General features: G+C 38.0%; 1 protein-coding gene across 2 annotated transcripts; it reads left to right on the top strand.

The window, feature by feature from the left end:
• Positions 1–281: 281 nt before the first annotated feature.
• Positions 282–16,216, top strand: tmed2 (transmembrane p24 trafficking protein 2). 2 transcript variants are annotated; one of them, XM_028463406.1, is made up of 5 exons: positions 282–635; positions 8,743–8,935; positions 9,032–9,049; positions 14,368–14,475; positions 15,058–16,216. In XM_028463406.1, the coding sequence occupies exons 1-5, from the start codon at positions 456–458 to the stop codon at positions 15,180–15,182; spliced, it is 624 nt and encodes a 207-aa protein (XP_028319207.1). In that variant the 5' UTR covers positions 282–455; the 3' UTR covers positions 15,183–16,216. The 2 variants fall into 2 exon arrangements, with proteins under 2 accessions (XP_028319207.1, XP_028319208.1); XM_028463407.1 differs by lacking the exon at positions 9,032–9,049 and having other exon boundaries at positions 283–635.
• The last annotated feature ends 460 nt before the right edge of the window (positions 16,217–16,676 follow it).

Here is a 16,676-nt window from a genome sequence, read left to right on the forward strand (position 1 = left end):
ATTTAGATTAAACATTTAGATTTAACATTGACAAATTTTTACGAGAGAAAAAACATCACAAATTTCACAAATATTGCTGTTAATCTCGTCAATAGTAACATTTAAAAAAAAATCGTGGTTTGTTGCTAAATGCTGCAAAACAGTTGCTGTTTGTTTTATCATGCGTAATTTAACAATCGACGCCCCATACAAGAAGTTTAAAATTATTGGTTGGAGAAAAAATAAAATAAAATCCTGACGTATTTCAATCGTCATCCTTCGCTTCGAGCGGCGCCGCGCACTTGTTAAGTTTGACCCTCCGCGGCAGCCGTGTCTTAAGCCCGTACGTGGCAGTTTGAGAAGCCGTGGTTGTGCTGCTCATCTTCGGCTACATTTCGTCCCAACCCGCCCGTCTTGCTCGATCTGTCTGCTAAACCCGCACCGTCCGTGACTTGTTACCGAGCCCCACCGGTAGAATGTTGACCCTTTCGGAGCTGGTCGTCCTGCTGACCGTCCTGTCCGCCACCGCCTCCGGGTACTTCGTTAGCATAGACGCCCATGCCGAGGAGTGCTTCTACGAGCGGGTCAACTCCGGCACCAAGATGGGCCTCATGTTCGAGGTGGCCGAGGGCGGCTTCCTGGACATCGACGTGGAGGTAAGACGGTTTTTGATCCGACCCCAGCTCGTGAATCACCCGCTGGGAAACTACTGACAGCCGAGGAGGCAGCAGGCCGGTGCTAGCCTGTTAGCCGCTAGCTGCGGCTGACAGCACACACATTTCATACACACTGGTCCTTTAACTGTGTATTAATGTTAACTATTTAGCACAGTGCACTGCGAAATGGCACTGGTTAGTAAAACTCTATAATTTACGGCATTGAACATTTATTATCTATAATAACGTTTTGATATATAAGGTTATTTAGGCTGCAGGTGTTATAAATCCACTCGCTTTTTTTGCTAACATGTGATGAGTGTCAAGGCTAAATTATCTCATGATTTGAGTTCATTTTCATAAGAATTTCATTTAAAAAAGTAGTTTACGTTTTTAATAACATATTTTAGTCACATGTTAACTGGGGAACCAGTAGATTTAAAACAACTCCCTGGTTCAGACATTAACAAAGCAACAAAATCATCTGTGAAACTATTTTATTTCTGTTTTACATCCCTCACAGTAAGTAGTGAGTCTTTTAATGTCCTAAAGGTGTGTTTGTTAGATTTTTCATTCATACTTGGTCTTAGCTGTATTATATCATAGTATTATTCAGATGTAAAATTATTGTCTTTTTTACAAAAACTAACTTTATGCAAGTTAAATCTTTTAAGTGTTAACTCTGGGGAACTGATTTCTTAGTACACAAACTTTCCTCAGGGATTTGTTCTTGTTCCTGTTCATTTAAGTGTTAATAAACCAAACTTTTCCAACACTTAACAGAAATGAATCTGAATCCATTCTGAGTCAATTTCATGCCTTTATTTGGTGCCTCGTTTTAAAATGTTTTGTGCTGTCGTAGGTTTTCCACAGAGACAGAACCAGTTTGTTTTGTAGTGTCGTTCAATGGTCCAGGTAAAGCCTTTCTGATCCAGGTGAAGGACTTGTTAGTTTAGGGTGGATTATTGTTTTGTATCTGGATGCTCTGGGAAAAGAACTCCCATTCATTAAAAACTCTGCTGTTAGGTTTTAAATCGAACATGATGATGTGTCACTAACGAGTAGAAAACTTTTGATAATTCAACCGTCTGACCTTGGTAGAGCTCACTGCAGATTAAAGGGTCCATAGTTAAAGGAAAAACCCTCTAAAAGCAGTGGTTCTCAACCTTTTCAGCCCATGACCCTCCAAAAGAAAGGTTCCAGAGAGCAGGGACCCTCCAAAATAAAGGTTCCTCCAAAATAAAGGTCCCAGAGAGCAGGGACCCTCCAAAATAAAGGTTCCTCCAAAATAAAGGTCCCAGAGAGCAGGGACCCTCCAAAATAAAGGTCCCAGAGAGCAGGGACCCTCCAAAATAAAGGTCCCAGAGAGCAGGGACCCTCCAAAATAAAGGTCCCAGAGAGCAGGGACCCTCCAAAATAAAGGTCCCAGAGAGCAGGGACCCTCCAAAATAAAGGTCCCAGAGAGCAGGGACCCTCCAAAATAAAGGTCCCAGAGAGCAGGGACCCTCCAAAATAAAGGTCCCAGAGAGCAGGGACCCTCCAAAATAAAGGTCCCAGAGAGCAGGGACCCTCCAAAATAAAGGTCCCAGAGAGCAGGGACCCTCCAAAATAAAGGTCCCAGAGAGCAGGGACCCTCCAAAATAAAGGTCCCAGAGAGCAGGGACCCTCCAAAATAAAGGTCCCAGAGAGCGAGGACCCTCCAAAAATAAAGGTCCCAGAGAGTGGGGACCCTCCAAAAATAAAGGTCCCAGAGAGTGGGGACCCTCCAAAATAAAGGTCCCAGAGAGTGGGGACCCTCCAAAATAAAGGTCCCAGAGAGCGTGGACCCTCCAAAATAAAGGTTCCATAGAGCAGGGACCCCCACTGTAGCTGAAGGTGGTTGAACACAGACATGAACAATGAAAAACAGTCATGTGGAGACAGGACCATCTATAAGAGGGAATAAAGGGGAGAGATTTTTGGGGTCCATCCATAAAGTCAGTAAAATGATGGTCCATTGTTCTATGAATCTGTGATAACCACATTTATTTATTCATCTGAATAATATCCACTGTTATCCAGGAACGTTTATTATTATTATAGTCATCTTAAAGATGGATACAGAGACCACACTAATGCCTTATTCATACAACTTAAAACACTGAAATTTAATGAACTAGTTGAGTATAATTTTCTAAAAACCATGTATAAAGCTCATCTGGAAAGTTTACCAAACAATTTGCAAAACAGATTCACCAAGAGAAAAAGTAGATATGAACTAAAAGGTTCTGAGGTTTTTACAAAACCCAGGTTTCAATCGGCTGTAAAGGAAAGATGTATCTCAATCAAAGGAATCACCCTGTGGAACAGTCTTGATTGTAAAATTAAAACTTCTACGTCAATTTATGTGTTTAAAAAGTATGTTAAATTATCAATGTTACAGAAATATAACACTGCAGATTAACTTTATTTTGTGTTTTAACTTTATTTTGTATTTTGATTAACTTTATTTTGTTTTGATTAACTTTATTTTGTATTTTGTGTTTTGATGTCTTGTTATTGATAAGACGGCTGCATGAGACAGCTCAAAGGAACTGGGACTGTAAATAATTTTGTGTTGATAGGGGGCAGACATAAGTTTTTACTTATTTCTGCTCCTTTTCATTCATGTAAATGCTGTTGTTGCATTTTTTTTAATTAATGAAATAAATGAGAAAAAGAAAATGGAAATCCTGGTTTTAATCACTAATAAAATGGTTCAAAGTGACCAAAAATGGTGGAAAAGGAGGTGAAATAGGATTTTAAAAACCACAGAAATTGGTTAAAAGTTATAAATTAAAGTGACTAAAAACAGACAGAAAAAGGGTTCAGTGTTAATATTAGAACAAATAGTTTAAACTGGCAAATAACGGGCATGACAAATGGTGAATGTGGTTAACACTAGAAGTCCCATTGATGGGTCATTTTATATTTATGCCTATGGAGCCCTCAGTATTCACTCCCTCACTCAGCATTGAACATACCTGGCACTGCCATGGTTTGTTCTTTCTACAGTTGCCACACGTGTATTTGTAGCAGTCAACACATCGTACAGAGGCACAATTTTTCTTGCATCGATGGTTGACCTGACACTGACCCTTTTCCCAGGATCAGGTGTGGGAGGTTGTAGCTGAAGCAGTTGCTCCTTGCTCCCACATGAGTTAGACAACTCTGTTACAAGCTCCAACAGGAAGTGTATCCGTCTCTCTTCCTCCCGGTGCATGTTTGATAAAGCACATATGCCTTCAGTGCTGCCATGTCAATCATGTTGTAGAACACTGCGACTGGCCATCGCCATGTTCCTGTACTCCCGCACCATCTGGTCCATCACATGTACGCTGCACTTTGTGGTGTATTGGGTGATGGTGTTTGGCTTTCTTTTGGTGGTATCCTCAGTCTCAACCATGCTGTGCATGCTGCTGAGAACGTAGACTCTTCTTCCGTTTTGGCGCATACACTGTCAGTGTGGCACCAGTGGTTGAAAACACCTAATAAATAAGATAAATTGTTATTTTCACAGCACACACAATGACACACAGGTGTTGATGAAAAAAAGACCTGCAACATACCTGAGTGGTGAATTGAATGCGGTCCGTTTGTCTAGTTGACAGAGGAATTTCCCTGCAAATCTTGTTAACTGTGCCAAGGATGGTGGTTTTCAGGCCAAGCAGTCGTTGTGCAAGTGACAGCGACGTGAAGAAATTGTCGGCGGTGACAGTTCGGCCCTTGTTCATGAATGGTTCCATCAGCCTCAGCACTACACTCTCTGACAGTCTCTCCCCACTAGGGCGACTGGGGTCCATGCCAAGATATGGGAGGATATTGCAGATGTACTTGGATTTCAAGTCGCAAACCACCCAAAATTTGATCCCAAACTTGTCAGGTTTTGTTGCAATGTACTGCAGGAAACAGCAGCGAGTTTTTGACAGGAAAAGCTGTTCAATAGTGATGTGTCGACCAGGGTTGTAGGATGTGATGCAGTTGGTAACAAACGATCCCCACACATCGGAAATTGCAGCAAACTTATCGGTCTCCGCTTGCTTGTCATCAAAGCGTAGGTGTCGCATGATATTTATAGAAATAGCCCTTGCTCTCAAATGAGAATTCATTTGAGAGCAAGCTATAGGTTTGCTATACGCTTGCAAAATTGGACCATTTCACACCTGGGCGGTGACCCTACATGACAATGTGGGAAATGGTCAATCGAGTCCTCTGCTTGTTATAAATGAACGATCCTCTCAAAACTGCCCTGTTTTTACGCCTCTTTTTGTGCCACAGTCAGACAATTGAGCAACAAACAAGTGAAATCTGCATTACAGTTGATGATCATATCTGATATGAGAAGCAGTATTGTAGCTAGAGCTCCTCTGCTTCCTACTTGGCATTTTCTCCATTTACTTTTATTGTTGATAGTTTTTATTTTATTAACTTTTTTAACAACTGTAAAGTGTTTTTGAAATGTGCTTATAAATAAAATGTATTGATAGTAAAACTACAGTAGATTTGAGTGTGAAAAGCACAGTATGAGTACTCACTTTGAAAAGGTAAATTTACGAGGTTCACCATTCTCTAACCAGGTTCATGATTATTTTTATTAAGATAATATTTTACAAATTTGAAGGAAGTGCACAAGATGGACAGGCCGATAAGTGAAACAGCACTGTTTAGCTGATTGATCATTGTTGAAAAGCCAGGAAAAACCTGATGTGTGCTTGTGTGCAGCATTAGCTTTAGCAGCTAACTCATCATTTCTACTTTGGAGACTTAATGCGGAAGTACTGAACCAGAGCGAGAGTGTGAAAAGGCTTGTAGAGTGTGAAAAATTCCTTTCCACCTCCATGTTTGGAGTCAGTCTCTCATCTCCCCTCCCCTGCTGAGTCCTCCAGCAATGGTCACATTGCTTCATTTACAAATGAAAGGATGCTGGTTGTCGGTGTCAGTTTGAGCTGAGGGTCTTTTGAGCCATTGCCAGGACTTGAGAGGGGGTCTGGAAAATCCTGGGACTTCTAGTATTGGCAAAAAATAATCATGAAATATGATGAAAAAAGGTTAAAAGTGACAATAATAGGTCAACATATGTGACATTAGGTGGAAAAGTGGTGGAAATGGTTTATAAGTGATGAACATGTCTGGAAAGTAGAAAAAATGTGTAGAAAAGTCATTAAAATGTGATGTAGAAGTGTCAGAAATGGAGCAAAAATACATTAAAGGAGCAAAAAATATGGCAAGAAAAAGTGATGAAAATAGGTTAAAATATGGTGAGTTTGGTGGAGAGTCGTTGCCTCAAGTGGAGGAGTTCAAATATCTCGGGGTCTTGTTCACGAGTGAGGGTAGGATGGAGCGTGAGATCGGCGTCAGCAGTGATGCGGCCGCTGTATCAGACTGTTGTGGTGAAGAGGGAGCTGAGTCGGGGGCAAAGCTCTCAATTTACCGATCGATCTACGTTCCTATCCTCACCTGAGGTCATGAGATTTGGGTAATGACCGAAAGGACAAGATCGCGGATACAGGCGGCCGAAATGAGTTTCCTTCACAGAGTGGCTGGGTGCACCCTTTGAGATCGGGTGAGAAGCTCAGTCACTCGGGAGGAGCTCGGAGTAGAGTTGCTGCTCCTTCACGTTGAAAGGAGCCAGCTGAGGTGGCTCGGGCATCTGTTTCGGATGCCTCCTGGTCGCTTCCCTCGGGAGGTGTTTCAGGCATGTCCTACTGGGAAGAGGCCTCGTGGGAGGACCAGGACACACTGGAGGTACTATGTCTCTGAGCTGGCCTGGTGTCGCCTCGGGGTCCCCCCAGAACAGCTGGAGGAGGTGTGCGTGGATCGGTAGGTCTGGGCTTCTCTGCTGAGACTGTTTCCTCTGTGACCCGGCAGAAGAAAAAAGCAGAAGAAAATGGATGGAGTTTGGTGTAGTTGCAGAAAAAGGGTAAAATTAAGCAAAAATGGCCTGAAATTGTTAAAATGTTGGTTTTTTGAAGGCATCTGGCGACCTCCACCCAGTGTCTCATGGTTGGGAACCCCTGCTCTAAGGGAAGCTTTCCTGCTGCACTAATATATTTATATGATATTATATTTACACACAGCTGATAACACTACAAACACATACCATACGTGTCTGATATCACGGTGAGAAACTCCCACAGGAGAACCAACCGTTTCACACCTGTTCACACAGAACACTGGACACTATCTTCTGCTGCTTTACCGTTAGGAGCTCTGCCTTTCTGTGGGGGTTTGCATGTTCTCTCCACGCCTACATCAGGCTCTGTCTGTAGTTTGCTCCCACTATGAGAATTTACATTGTTACATGAGAGATAGACTGGAGGTGTTTCTCATCCAACATCTGGTCTAAACTCACTTAATAAAGAATAGAAGCTGAACATAAATATAATCTGTTTTAGAAAAGGTGTGACACGCTGACAATGAAAGTCAAAGATGTTTGACAACAACATTTATCTAAAACACTGATTAAACTAAATGAGTGGGTGGGACTGGAACATTCACATTAAACTGGTTTTTTTGACCTAACCTTTTATTTTATTGTTTATCTTCAACTATTGTTTTACTCTTACTAATTTAAACTTCAACTGTTTAAATGCAGGTCATTCCATGTCAGTAATTTTCCACTTTTCCAGTGACCATGCTGCACATTTTTGTTCCCAGTACAAAACTCACAGGGAATGTTTCTGACATCATCAGCTACCTGTAAGAATAGACAGAAAGAGGGAGGAAATATGGAGCAGTTTATCTGAAGTAGGCTGAAGATTTTAGACAGGAAAATTAGTTAGAACACTTCCACGTGTAAATACATTTAGAAACATTAACTTTCAAACTTTGGCTTTACACTTTTAACTTTAGAACTTTCCATGTAAATCAACCAAGAATTTTCAGATTTGAATGACCATGCTGCACATATTTGTTCAGTGTTCAGCACAAATATCACAGGGAAGCGTTCTACCTGTAAAAATAAAAGGATAACGCTGACAGGAGCAGTGTTCTCACTGTTACACTTACATTCTACAGCAGGAACTGAAGAACGCTGGGTCGGGTACCCTTTCTCTAGTTACAGTGACTAATCAGCTGATCAACACTAACCATTGTGGTGTCACTATGGAGTCTGATTTATACATCCAGATCTATGATCTTTTAAATCAGGCTGTTAAACTCATTTTAGTTCAGGAACCAAATATGGAGCAATTTATCTTGAGTGGGCTCCAGATTTTAAATGGGAATTAAAATGAGTAATTTCATCATTATTGTGCTCTAGTTTGCACTTTCTCGTATAAATTAATGATAAAATATGTAAAACACTGATGATATCAAAGCAATAAATGACCTGCAGGATCTTCACTTTCAATTTTTGGACAATTTTTATGTAATTTGGGGAAATTTTGAGGAAAATTGCAGGTTTTGGGAAAAATTAAGAGTTGTTTTGAGAATTTGAGATTAAAAATGATTCATCACTGCTGGGCTTTCCAACATCGGTTTTGACTTTTGTGGCTTCCTCAATGTTTCTGTGGGAGGGGGAGGGGGTTCTTTGTTCTAATTTCAACAATAACTGCTTATTCTGATGACTGTATTGAAAAAAATAATTTTAAAAAACGTGTTAAAAAAAATGATAATCATACTAAATATTACCAGCAACTCACAAAACAACAAGAAAAACACACTAAAAGAGAAAAATACACAAGATCACTACAAAATACACAAAAATAATTAAAATAATAAAATAAAAATGAGACTATTTAAAAAAAAAAAAAAAAAAAAAAAAAAAAAAAACATTAAATGATGGAAATGATCTTAATTAGAACATGGACTGAAAATACAAAGATTCAGTGTTGGTTCTACACCAGACAGGAGATGACCTGTTCAGGAGACACTAAATACTGTTTATTTCCATTTATTTACAAAATTAGATTCTTTAAAATGTTATCACTCATTCATTCCACCATCATGAGCTATAGTTGTTTTTACACAGCATTCAGAGTAAAATGTTGTAGTCAGACAAAGGGGGGACTTGGATTAAAAAGTTTGAGAACTATTGTTCTATTGTGTGTTTCCATTCCTGAAGAGCTCCTCCTCCTTCTGTTCTCAGATAACAGGTCCAGATGGTAAGCAGATCTACAAAGGGGACCGTGAGTCCAGTGGGAAGTACTCGGTGGCGGCCCACATGGACGGGACGTACAAGTTCTGCTTCAGCAACAAAATGTCCACCATGACCCCCAAGATCGTCATGTTCACCATCGACATCGGAGAGGCCCCCAAGAACCACGACATGGAGACAGAAGGTAGAGAACGTACCTGTGCACCACACGTGTTTGATATAAATAATGATAATGTCACTGCTAATGGTTCTTTCCTCCTCTGTGGACCATGTGCTGTAGGTGGTGACAGCTGGGATGGTAGGGCTCAGCATTCACAGATAAACTAAAGCACTGCACGTTTCTGCAAACCAACAACACTAAAAAAACTATAGAAAACAACGATTGTTTGAAAGTTACTAAACAGATTTAATTGGATTAAAATACAGTCGGGAACTTATGTAACTTCATGTTCTTTTACTGTTTTTAACCTCTTCAACCCCAACGGACCCGCCGGCGGGGGCAGCTCCAGCCTCTGTGACTCTCACAGGTCTAAATGTTGTAAAAAATTAATGAAATCACACATTCTATAACTTTCTGTAATCCTAAGATACTATAGAAGCTAAAACTGTTGCTAACCCACATTCAGAACAAAAGAACACAGCACACACCAGGCCAGTTGACAACTCGCCAAACTCTTCCTTTTTCCACTGCTGTGAATCACAAAATAAACATAGATCTCTATAACAAGAGCCTGTGTGAAACTACAGGCTGAGCTGAATCCACTGATATACAGGTCAGGTATGTTACGTACCAAAACAACGCCACTAAATCAGAAAATACACAGCGGAAAAAGTCAGCAATGATGAAAAATAGTGTCTCTGTTGTTTCTGATCAAAAGTTGCTCCAATGTGCATAAAACTCCAAATCATGTAGTCAGATACCACCATTACACACATCTGAGCACTTTTCAGCCAAGAAATTTGCCCAATTAGTGCTTGGTGTTCGTGCGTAAAATAGCCTGTCCCTCCTTTACACAGCTCTGATTGGCCAGGGTTAAAGTCCGTCCCCTTAGTGTTTGATATCATCAATTTCTACAGGTTCTCAGTTTTACAATGCTGTGTCAATCATTCTGATTGGTCAAAGCATTGCTGAATGACACATATGTGTCACGCCATCAAAGAGTGGAACCACAAACACCTGTTACGGCTGAATTTACGGTTGACCTCATTTGGAGACATGATTCATTGCTCTGGTTGAATGATGGAGTCCAGGAGAAGCATTGATGATTTTATATAAAAAAAGTTTATTCTAAACTAAGAAAAAAGGTACAAGATGGAACAAAGTTAGCGTCCGTCCAGGCGGACGTCCGAAGGAAGTGCCGCGCCCTCTAACAGTTTCAGCTTAAGGTTTTATACAGATAAGAAAAGGTCCCAACAGTGAGAGACAAAAGGGAGGGAGTCAGATGCCCATAGTGGAAATGTTGGAGGATGATGAAGATGTTATGTTATGAAGAAGATGTGCGCCACTCTTATCTCCTTGATAGTGTGTGCTGCATGCGAGCAGAGACTCTGGCCTTGGCTCTGTGCACTGAGTACGCTCTGTACTGTTTAATCATGATTCAGCTGTTCAAAAGTGTAAAGAGTAATGGAGTCTTCATGTATTAAAACATGACAAATTGTACACATGAACATACATTTGAGGATATGATGATGAATATAAAAATGACCATAACACACCATTACACATGGCCCCGCAAAGACCTGAGTAAAAATGTTTGTGTTTTTGGGTTCTGACATATTACAGTTACACACTTGTTTCCAAACTTGTGGAAATCTGGGCTTCTGTCTGAACTTTTTTATACAATGTGTCTTTAACTTAATGTTTATTATTATCACCAAACTTGCTGCAGATGCTGTCTAGTCATTAGTTCAATTATTTCTGCTTTTATAGCCTTCGATAACGATAATTGGCTTTATATTTGATGACTTTCTACAGATTTCTATCTTTAAAACATGATTTATTGTCACTCAGTATCATACATTTCCAAAATGTCACATCATCTGTAACCACTACGGGTCCTCCTTCAATCTGAACAAAAGTTAGCCATGTGGCTCATGTAGAAGATTAAAAAAAATAGTATTTGTTATGGGTATGTAATTTTTGGCGGAAAGTGGCTGGGATTGAAGAGGTTAGGGGGAAAGAGAAAGATTGATTTGGCAATATATCGTGATATTTCACGCAATTATCGCATCCATCCAGAAAATGTTTAAGTTGATTTTTTTTAATGGTGTTTAAATAAAATAAAATTAAAAAAAAAACATTTAATTGCATGACATCTCTGCATAGCACGTAAACTCTGGTGTCACAGTCTGAGTTCACATCGTACTGAGTTCCTCTTAAAATCTCAGTATGTAACTGCTACGTACTGAGATGTACCCGTACTGGGTTATACTGATTTTAAAAAATAAAGTTACATTAGGTTAACTTTTACTGCAATGTATAATATATTCATGTTTTTTGGAAAATAAATGTATTTTCATATGGAGGTTTATTATAATCATGTTCCTGAGCTCCTTCTTGTCGGTGTCTGGTGATGGCGTGCCCTTCACCATGAAGAAGATTAACTATCATTTCTTTGTGGCGTTAGAACCTCTCCTGCCTCGTACATTGAGCAGTTGTACATTTTTGTACAAGAAAAGGATCCATTCAGCACTCGTCAAATAACATTAGCTTTAAAATTATTTTTTTATCTCAGCACAGCGGAAGTAGAAAAAAGCTAAGCGGACGTAGCATAAATTCATTTTCTGATAGTGCACATGCTCATAACCGATCTCAGACCGTGACACCGTCACTAGGTGTCAGTGAACGCACCATCAGACCTTGTTAAACTACTTTTAACTTTATTTTCAGTAAACATACTGGACACTTTGGTAGATTTAAGTGGGTACTTTTTTTGTTTTTGTTTAACAGAATCAGAATCTTTCAAAAAGTTAATCTTTTTAGAAAAATTTAAATTTAATTTGACAGTTTGTTAAACATACCACTTGTTTTTGATATATGTGCTTGAATTACAGTTACCGTGGTTACCATTGTATTTCATACCATTTTGTACTTGTAAAGTTGGAATTTGTAATTATTGATATCGTGATATATATGGTAATGGTAAGTATCGGGATTGATCGTATTGTGCATTGTATAGTCATATTCATGGCAATGTACAGCCCTATGCGCTTTTATTTTGAAATCAGAACTTTGTCACTTCATACAACATTAAGCTTGAGTTTTGCCTTTGAGCACCGCTGTGTGTTAGCGTTTTGTTTTTCTACAGAAAGATGCAACGAGCGTCAAACTCATAGTTTAAGGTTTAGGAGCATTTTTGGAGAATTAAATGGCATAAATTTCATGATTTTTAGTTGTTTTGTTTTGTAACGACCCCTGATTGTTGTTATTCAGTCCACCCCATTTTTTTTCCAAAATATGAATTCCAACCAGCCATAAGTTCACCCACTGTAGTGTGAACCAGTCATTTTCAAAGAAGTCTGAGGAAGATGATAGAAAAACTATTAAACTTTAGTTAAAACTTTGATACATTTTACAAACTAAACAGCAAAACTAGTTTTCTAATAACAAGAAAGCTAATATTGAGCTAACGGGACGCCAGCCGCTCATTTATAAAAATACATCAACATTAAAATGATATAAAACGTTCCTGTCAAAGGTTATATGAAACATAATTTAACTTCTGCTCAGTCCTTTTACATTCCTAAATGTAACTTACTATTAATCTCATGGTAAATAAAATACTTGTGTCTATTCATTATACATTTTTGTTAATAAAACAACCTGAATAATACTAAAAAACTTGAAATGATTGATTGATAAACGTGGGTCGACCTGTAGTGAACTACTTCTTCTGTGGTGGATGTAATCTGCTCTTTGACATATTTCTAAACCAACACTAGTTTAGTTGCTTCACAAGGTTTTGCTCTCTTATTTCCCGCCACTAGTTGGCGCCACCTGTCACGTGCTGGGTTTGCAGAACCATTCAACACTTCTGTGGTTTTTACTCCATCATATTTGGCTGATTTTTGAGTTGGTGCTGCTGCACATCTGTTCCTAACGTGTGTAAACTAACCCTGATACACACACACAAACATCTGAATCACACACACACACAAAAAAACATACATCTGGATCACACATACACACAGATAGGCGTGTATGGACAGGACTGTGTGAGTGAAGCTGTGCATGAGCTGAGTGAAGAGTGTGCACGTGTGTTCTGTTGCATCAGCGGCTGATTTCACCTCCTGATGGTTTCCTTTCACACTTAGAATCTGTTAGCCTGGCGTTAGCTTTGAGTTAGCAGCAGTAGCTAACAGTGGGAGACTTTAGTAAAGGTAAGTCAGCATTTATGCATTTTTTACTACAATTATCACCAGGGTTTGGGTCAATTATAATTGTTATCGTGTAATTGATTACAATTATGGAGTAATTGTAATTTAAAGTCTGTTCCTGTTATAATTGTAATTAAGGTTAAATAATTTACTTTGTAATTGTAATTGGATATTTTATAATAAATGTTAATTATAATTTAACGCAAAACTGGTGAACCATGTTACAGTTCTATGTACAGTTCTACACATACTGTATGTAGTTTACAATGAATAAAATGTTTCATATCAAGCTTTCACACATTTTACCATTTAAAAAATAAATAAATCTAAAAGTATACTGACACAAAAAAGCCTTCAACGCCCACACCAAAAATATTCAAACCTATATTTTCATTGATTATGAAACCTAACAGGTTAATCAATAGAGGAAATGAATGAGATGTTTTAGTGTATTTTACAGCTGATTTAGGACACGTTAGCATTATAGATGCTAACACAAGAGGACCTTTTTTATAAAGTTATTTATTTCAGGCTCAATAATTGAGAATGTAATTGTAATTGACTGTCTGAGAATAAAACATTATTGTAATTGGAAAAAATTCTGGTCACTGTAATTGAACATGAACAGTTGAAAACGTAATTGTAACAAAAAATGTAATTGATCCGAACCCTGTTTTTTTTTTTTTTTGTCCAAATGTCGTATTTTTTTTAAATGTATCTTTATAGTTTCCAAATAAAATTATATTGTTTTTATTTACTTTTATATTGCATTTATCAGAACATAATTGTATTAAAATATTAAACACAATGTTAAAAAAAATTTAAATTTTAAGTGTAACGTATTTATTTATTTCACTACGTATTAAATTACAAACTTTTTTTTTTTTAAGAAAATAGGTTTTTTTATATATATTTTTTTTTGTTTATTTATTGTATTTAGGTTTTTCTTCATTTATTGTTTTGTTTTATGCCAAAAATGGACATTTAGAAGCATTATGGACAGTAAAGCTTTTAATATTCTTAACATTTGATGGAATCAAAAGCCAGTTTATATTAATTAAATACATGTATGGTTAGCATTAGTAAAGAATGTCTAGATGTTTCCATTCATCCTAATTCCACGTGACAGAAGATATGATGGAGCTTGGTTTGGTGGTAAAACTGTTTTTTTTTTTTTTTTTTTTTTTTTCCCAACGTGCTGGACTCCGCCCTCTGATGGATTTCTACTTCCTGTTTCAGCTCATCAGAACAAGCTGGAGGAGATGATCAACGAGCTGGCCGTGGCCATGACGGCTGTGAAACATGAGCAGGAGTACATGGAGGTGCGGGAGAGGATACACAGAGCAGGTACGACAGTAATATTATAATCTATGAATAAATAAAACTCTAAATCATGATGTTTAGAAGGATTAATTCTGCTTTTACAACAGACACACTGTGTAAAAGCCTCAAATTTAACCCAATAACTTTATAATCACACGTGTGCATTCCACCTCAGACCAGAGGGTTTTACCTCCTTTGTTTAACCAGAAATATTAATAAATGTATTTATAATGAAAACATTGTGTAGTCTTCCCTGTTCTTACTCTTAAAGATGGCCCTTCATGGGCAACAAAAATGCACAAAATAACTCTAAAAAGGAACAAAACAACAAAAAACATGAAAATGACTCAAAAAACTACAATAGAAATACATGTTAAAAGCCTTTTATGACATGTTAATAAATAAAACTAAACAGAAATATTTAAACTCATGTGAAAATGGGTGAACTCTGAAATAGAATTAAAGACATTTAAGAACTGAAAAAGGAGCCACATGTTGGACACCCCCTGAGTTAAAGTGACCTAATGGATCCACAAAGCTTTAAAACTGAATCATGTTCCTGTAGTTCTGCTGTAGCTGACCCTCACTCTCTCCTCTTCTTCTCAGTGAACGATAACACCAACAGTCGGGTCGTCCTCTGGTCCTTTTTTGAGGCTTTGGTCCTTGTTGCCATGACGCTGGGACAGATTTACTACCTGAAGAGATTTTTTGAAGTGCGGCGAGTCGTGTAGCTCCAGGAGACGAAGACAAACACCGTGTGTGTGTGTGTGTGTGTGTCCTCTGCTGTTGGTTTGTTTTTTTTATTTTACTTTATTTACCTTTGTTCTGGTCGATGACACGTGGACAGCAATCCTACGCTCTGGAAACTAGACTGTCATCGTTTGAGCAAAGACACACCCCCCCACACACACACACACACACACACGGTCATGTTCTAACTGAAGTGTGTGTGTTGATGGTTTAAAGTGGCTGAAGTTGTGTGTGTGTGTGTGTGTGTGTGTGTGTGTGTTCAAACCTTTAAATAATGAAACCAGAGCCCAGTATCTGTCCCACTATCTCACACTGGTATTTGTAATTGATTTGAAATGAGTAATTACATTACATCACTGATGTTGTCCTGTTACTTTAGGCTTCATGTTTAAAAAAAATATTCACTCAAAACTTTATTTTTCTCTTTTTTTTAAAGAATTTTGTCTTTTGTTCATAGTTTAATGATTAACTTTGTTCTGATGAACACGCGCCTCGTCACGTGTGTTTGTTTCTGGGTAATCAATCCTGATGGTAATCAATGGATTGATAAACAGACCCATATCATATGTTTAGGTTTCAATGCAAACTGGAACCTGTAAAACATCAGCAGACGTATTAACGTTTCTTTTTGTTCAGCTTTGCTTTTCCGTGTTGCGTTCAGGGTCTCGTGGGAAACTTCAGTCTGCTCCTCAGTCCAGACTTTAAAAACCTCTTTCTTTTCTTTAAAATAAATTCTCTGTGATGAATCCTGATGTTACACGTGAAGCTGTGCGTCAGCGTTCCACTGCTGTGCTTTTTAGTTGCTGCATTCATCGTTTTGTTTGGTTTTTTGGGGGATTTTAAATTAAACTACTGTAACCTGACCTTCTGGAACTCTCACGTACGTCCAAAGCTACGACTTCACATCCGTCACACGGCCATAAAGCGCTCTGTGGTCCGAGGGATGTGTGCTAACGTTCAATGGGTGTATGTGGATTGAAATGCCCGGGTTTCATAATAAAGCCAATATTCTGTACGTCTGTGTGAAAGTTCATTGAGTGACAAACATACACATGGTTTAGTTTAATGTGGATATGAAACAGAATCAATATTATATAAATATAATCTGACCTAAAAGTGAATTTAATGTAAACTAAAATATTAAGACAAATACACAACATACTGTACATAAATATTCAGTCAGCTTTATTTCCACAAAGTCTGATTAAATTAAACCAAGATTTAAAAAAAAACAAAAACAAATGTTAAGTAATTGTATTTACTGCATCAGTAAAAAGTTAAACACACTAGGTTAACAGATTTTTACATCTTGTGGCTAAATAAAAAACCACAGTAGTTACCTTTGTTTAAGATTTGTAAAAATTAAAATAATTCAAACCAGGCTTAAGGTTTGTTCTTTTTAATAATCCTGTAAAGATTAAGATGTCATACACAGAGTAATTATGTCCAAAAAGTAAAGTCAAATGAAAAAGTTA

This window comes from Gouania willdenowi, chromosome 12 (assembly GCF_900634775.1).
Source record: "Gouania willdenowi chromosome 12, fGouWil2.1, whole genome shotgun sequence".
Lineage (NCBI taxonomy): Eukaryota > Metazoa > Chordata > Actinopteri > Blenniiformes > Gobiesocidae > Gouania > Gouania willdenowi.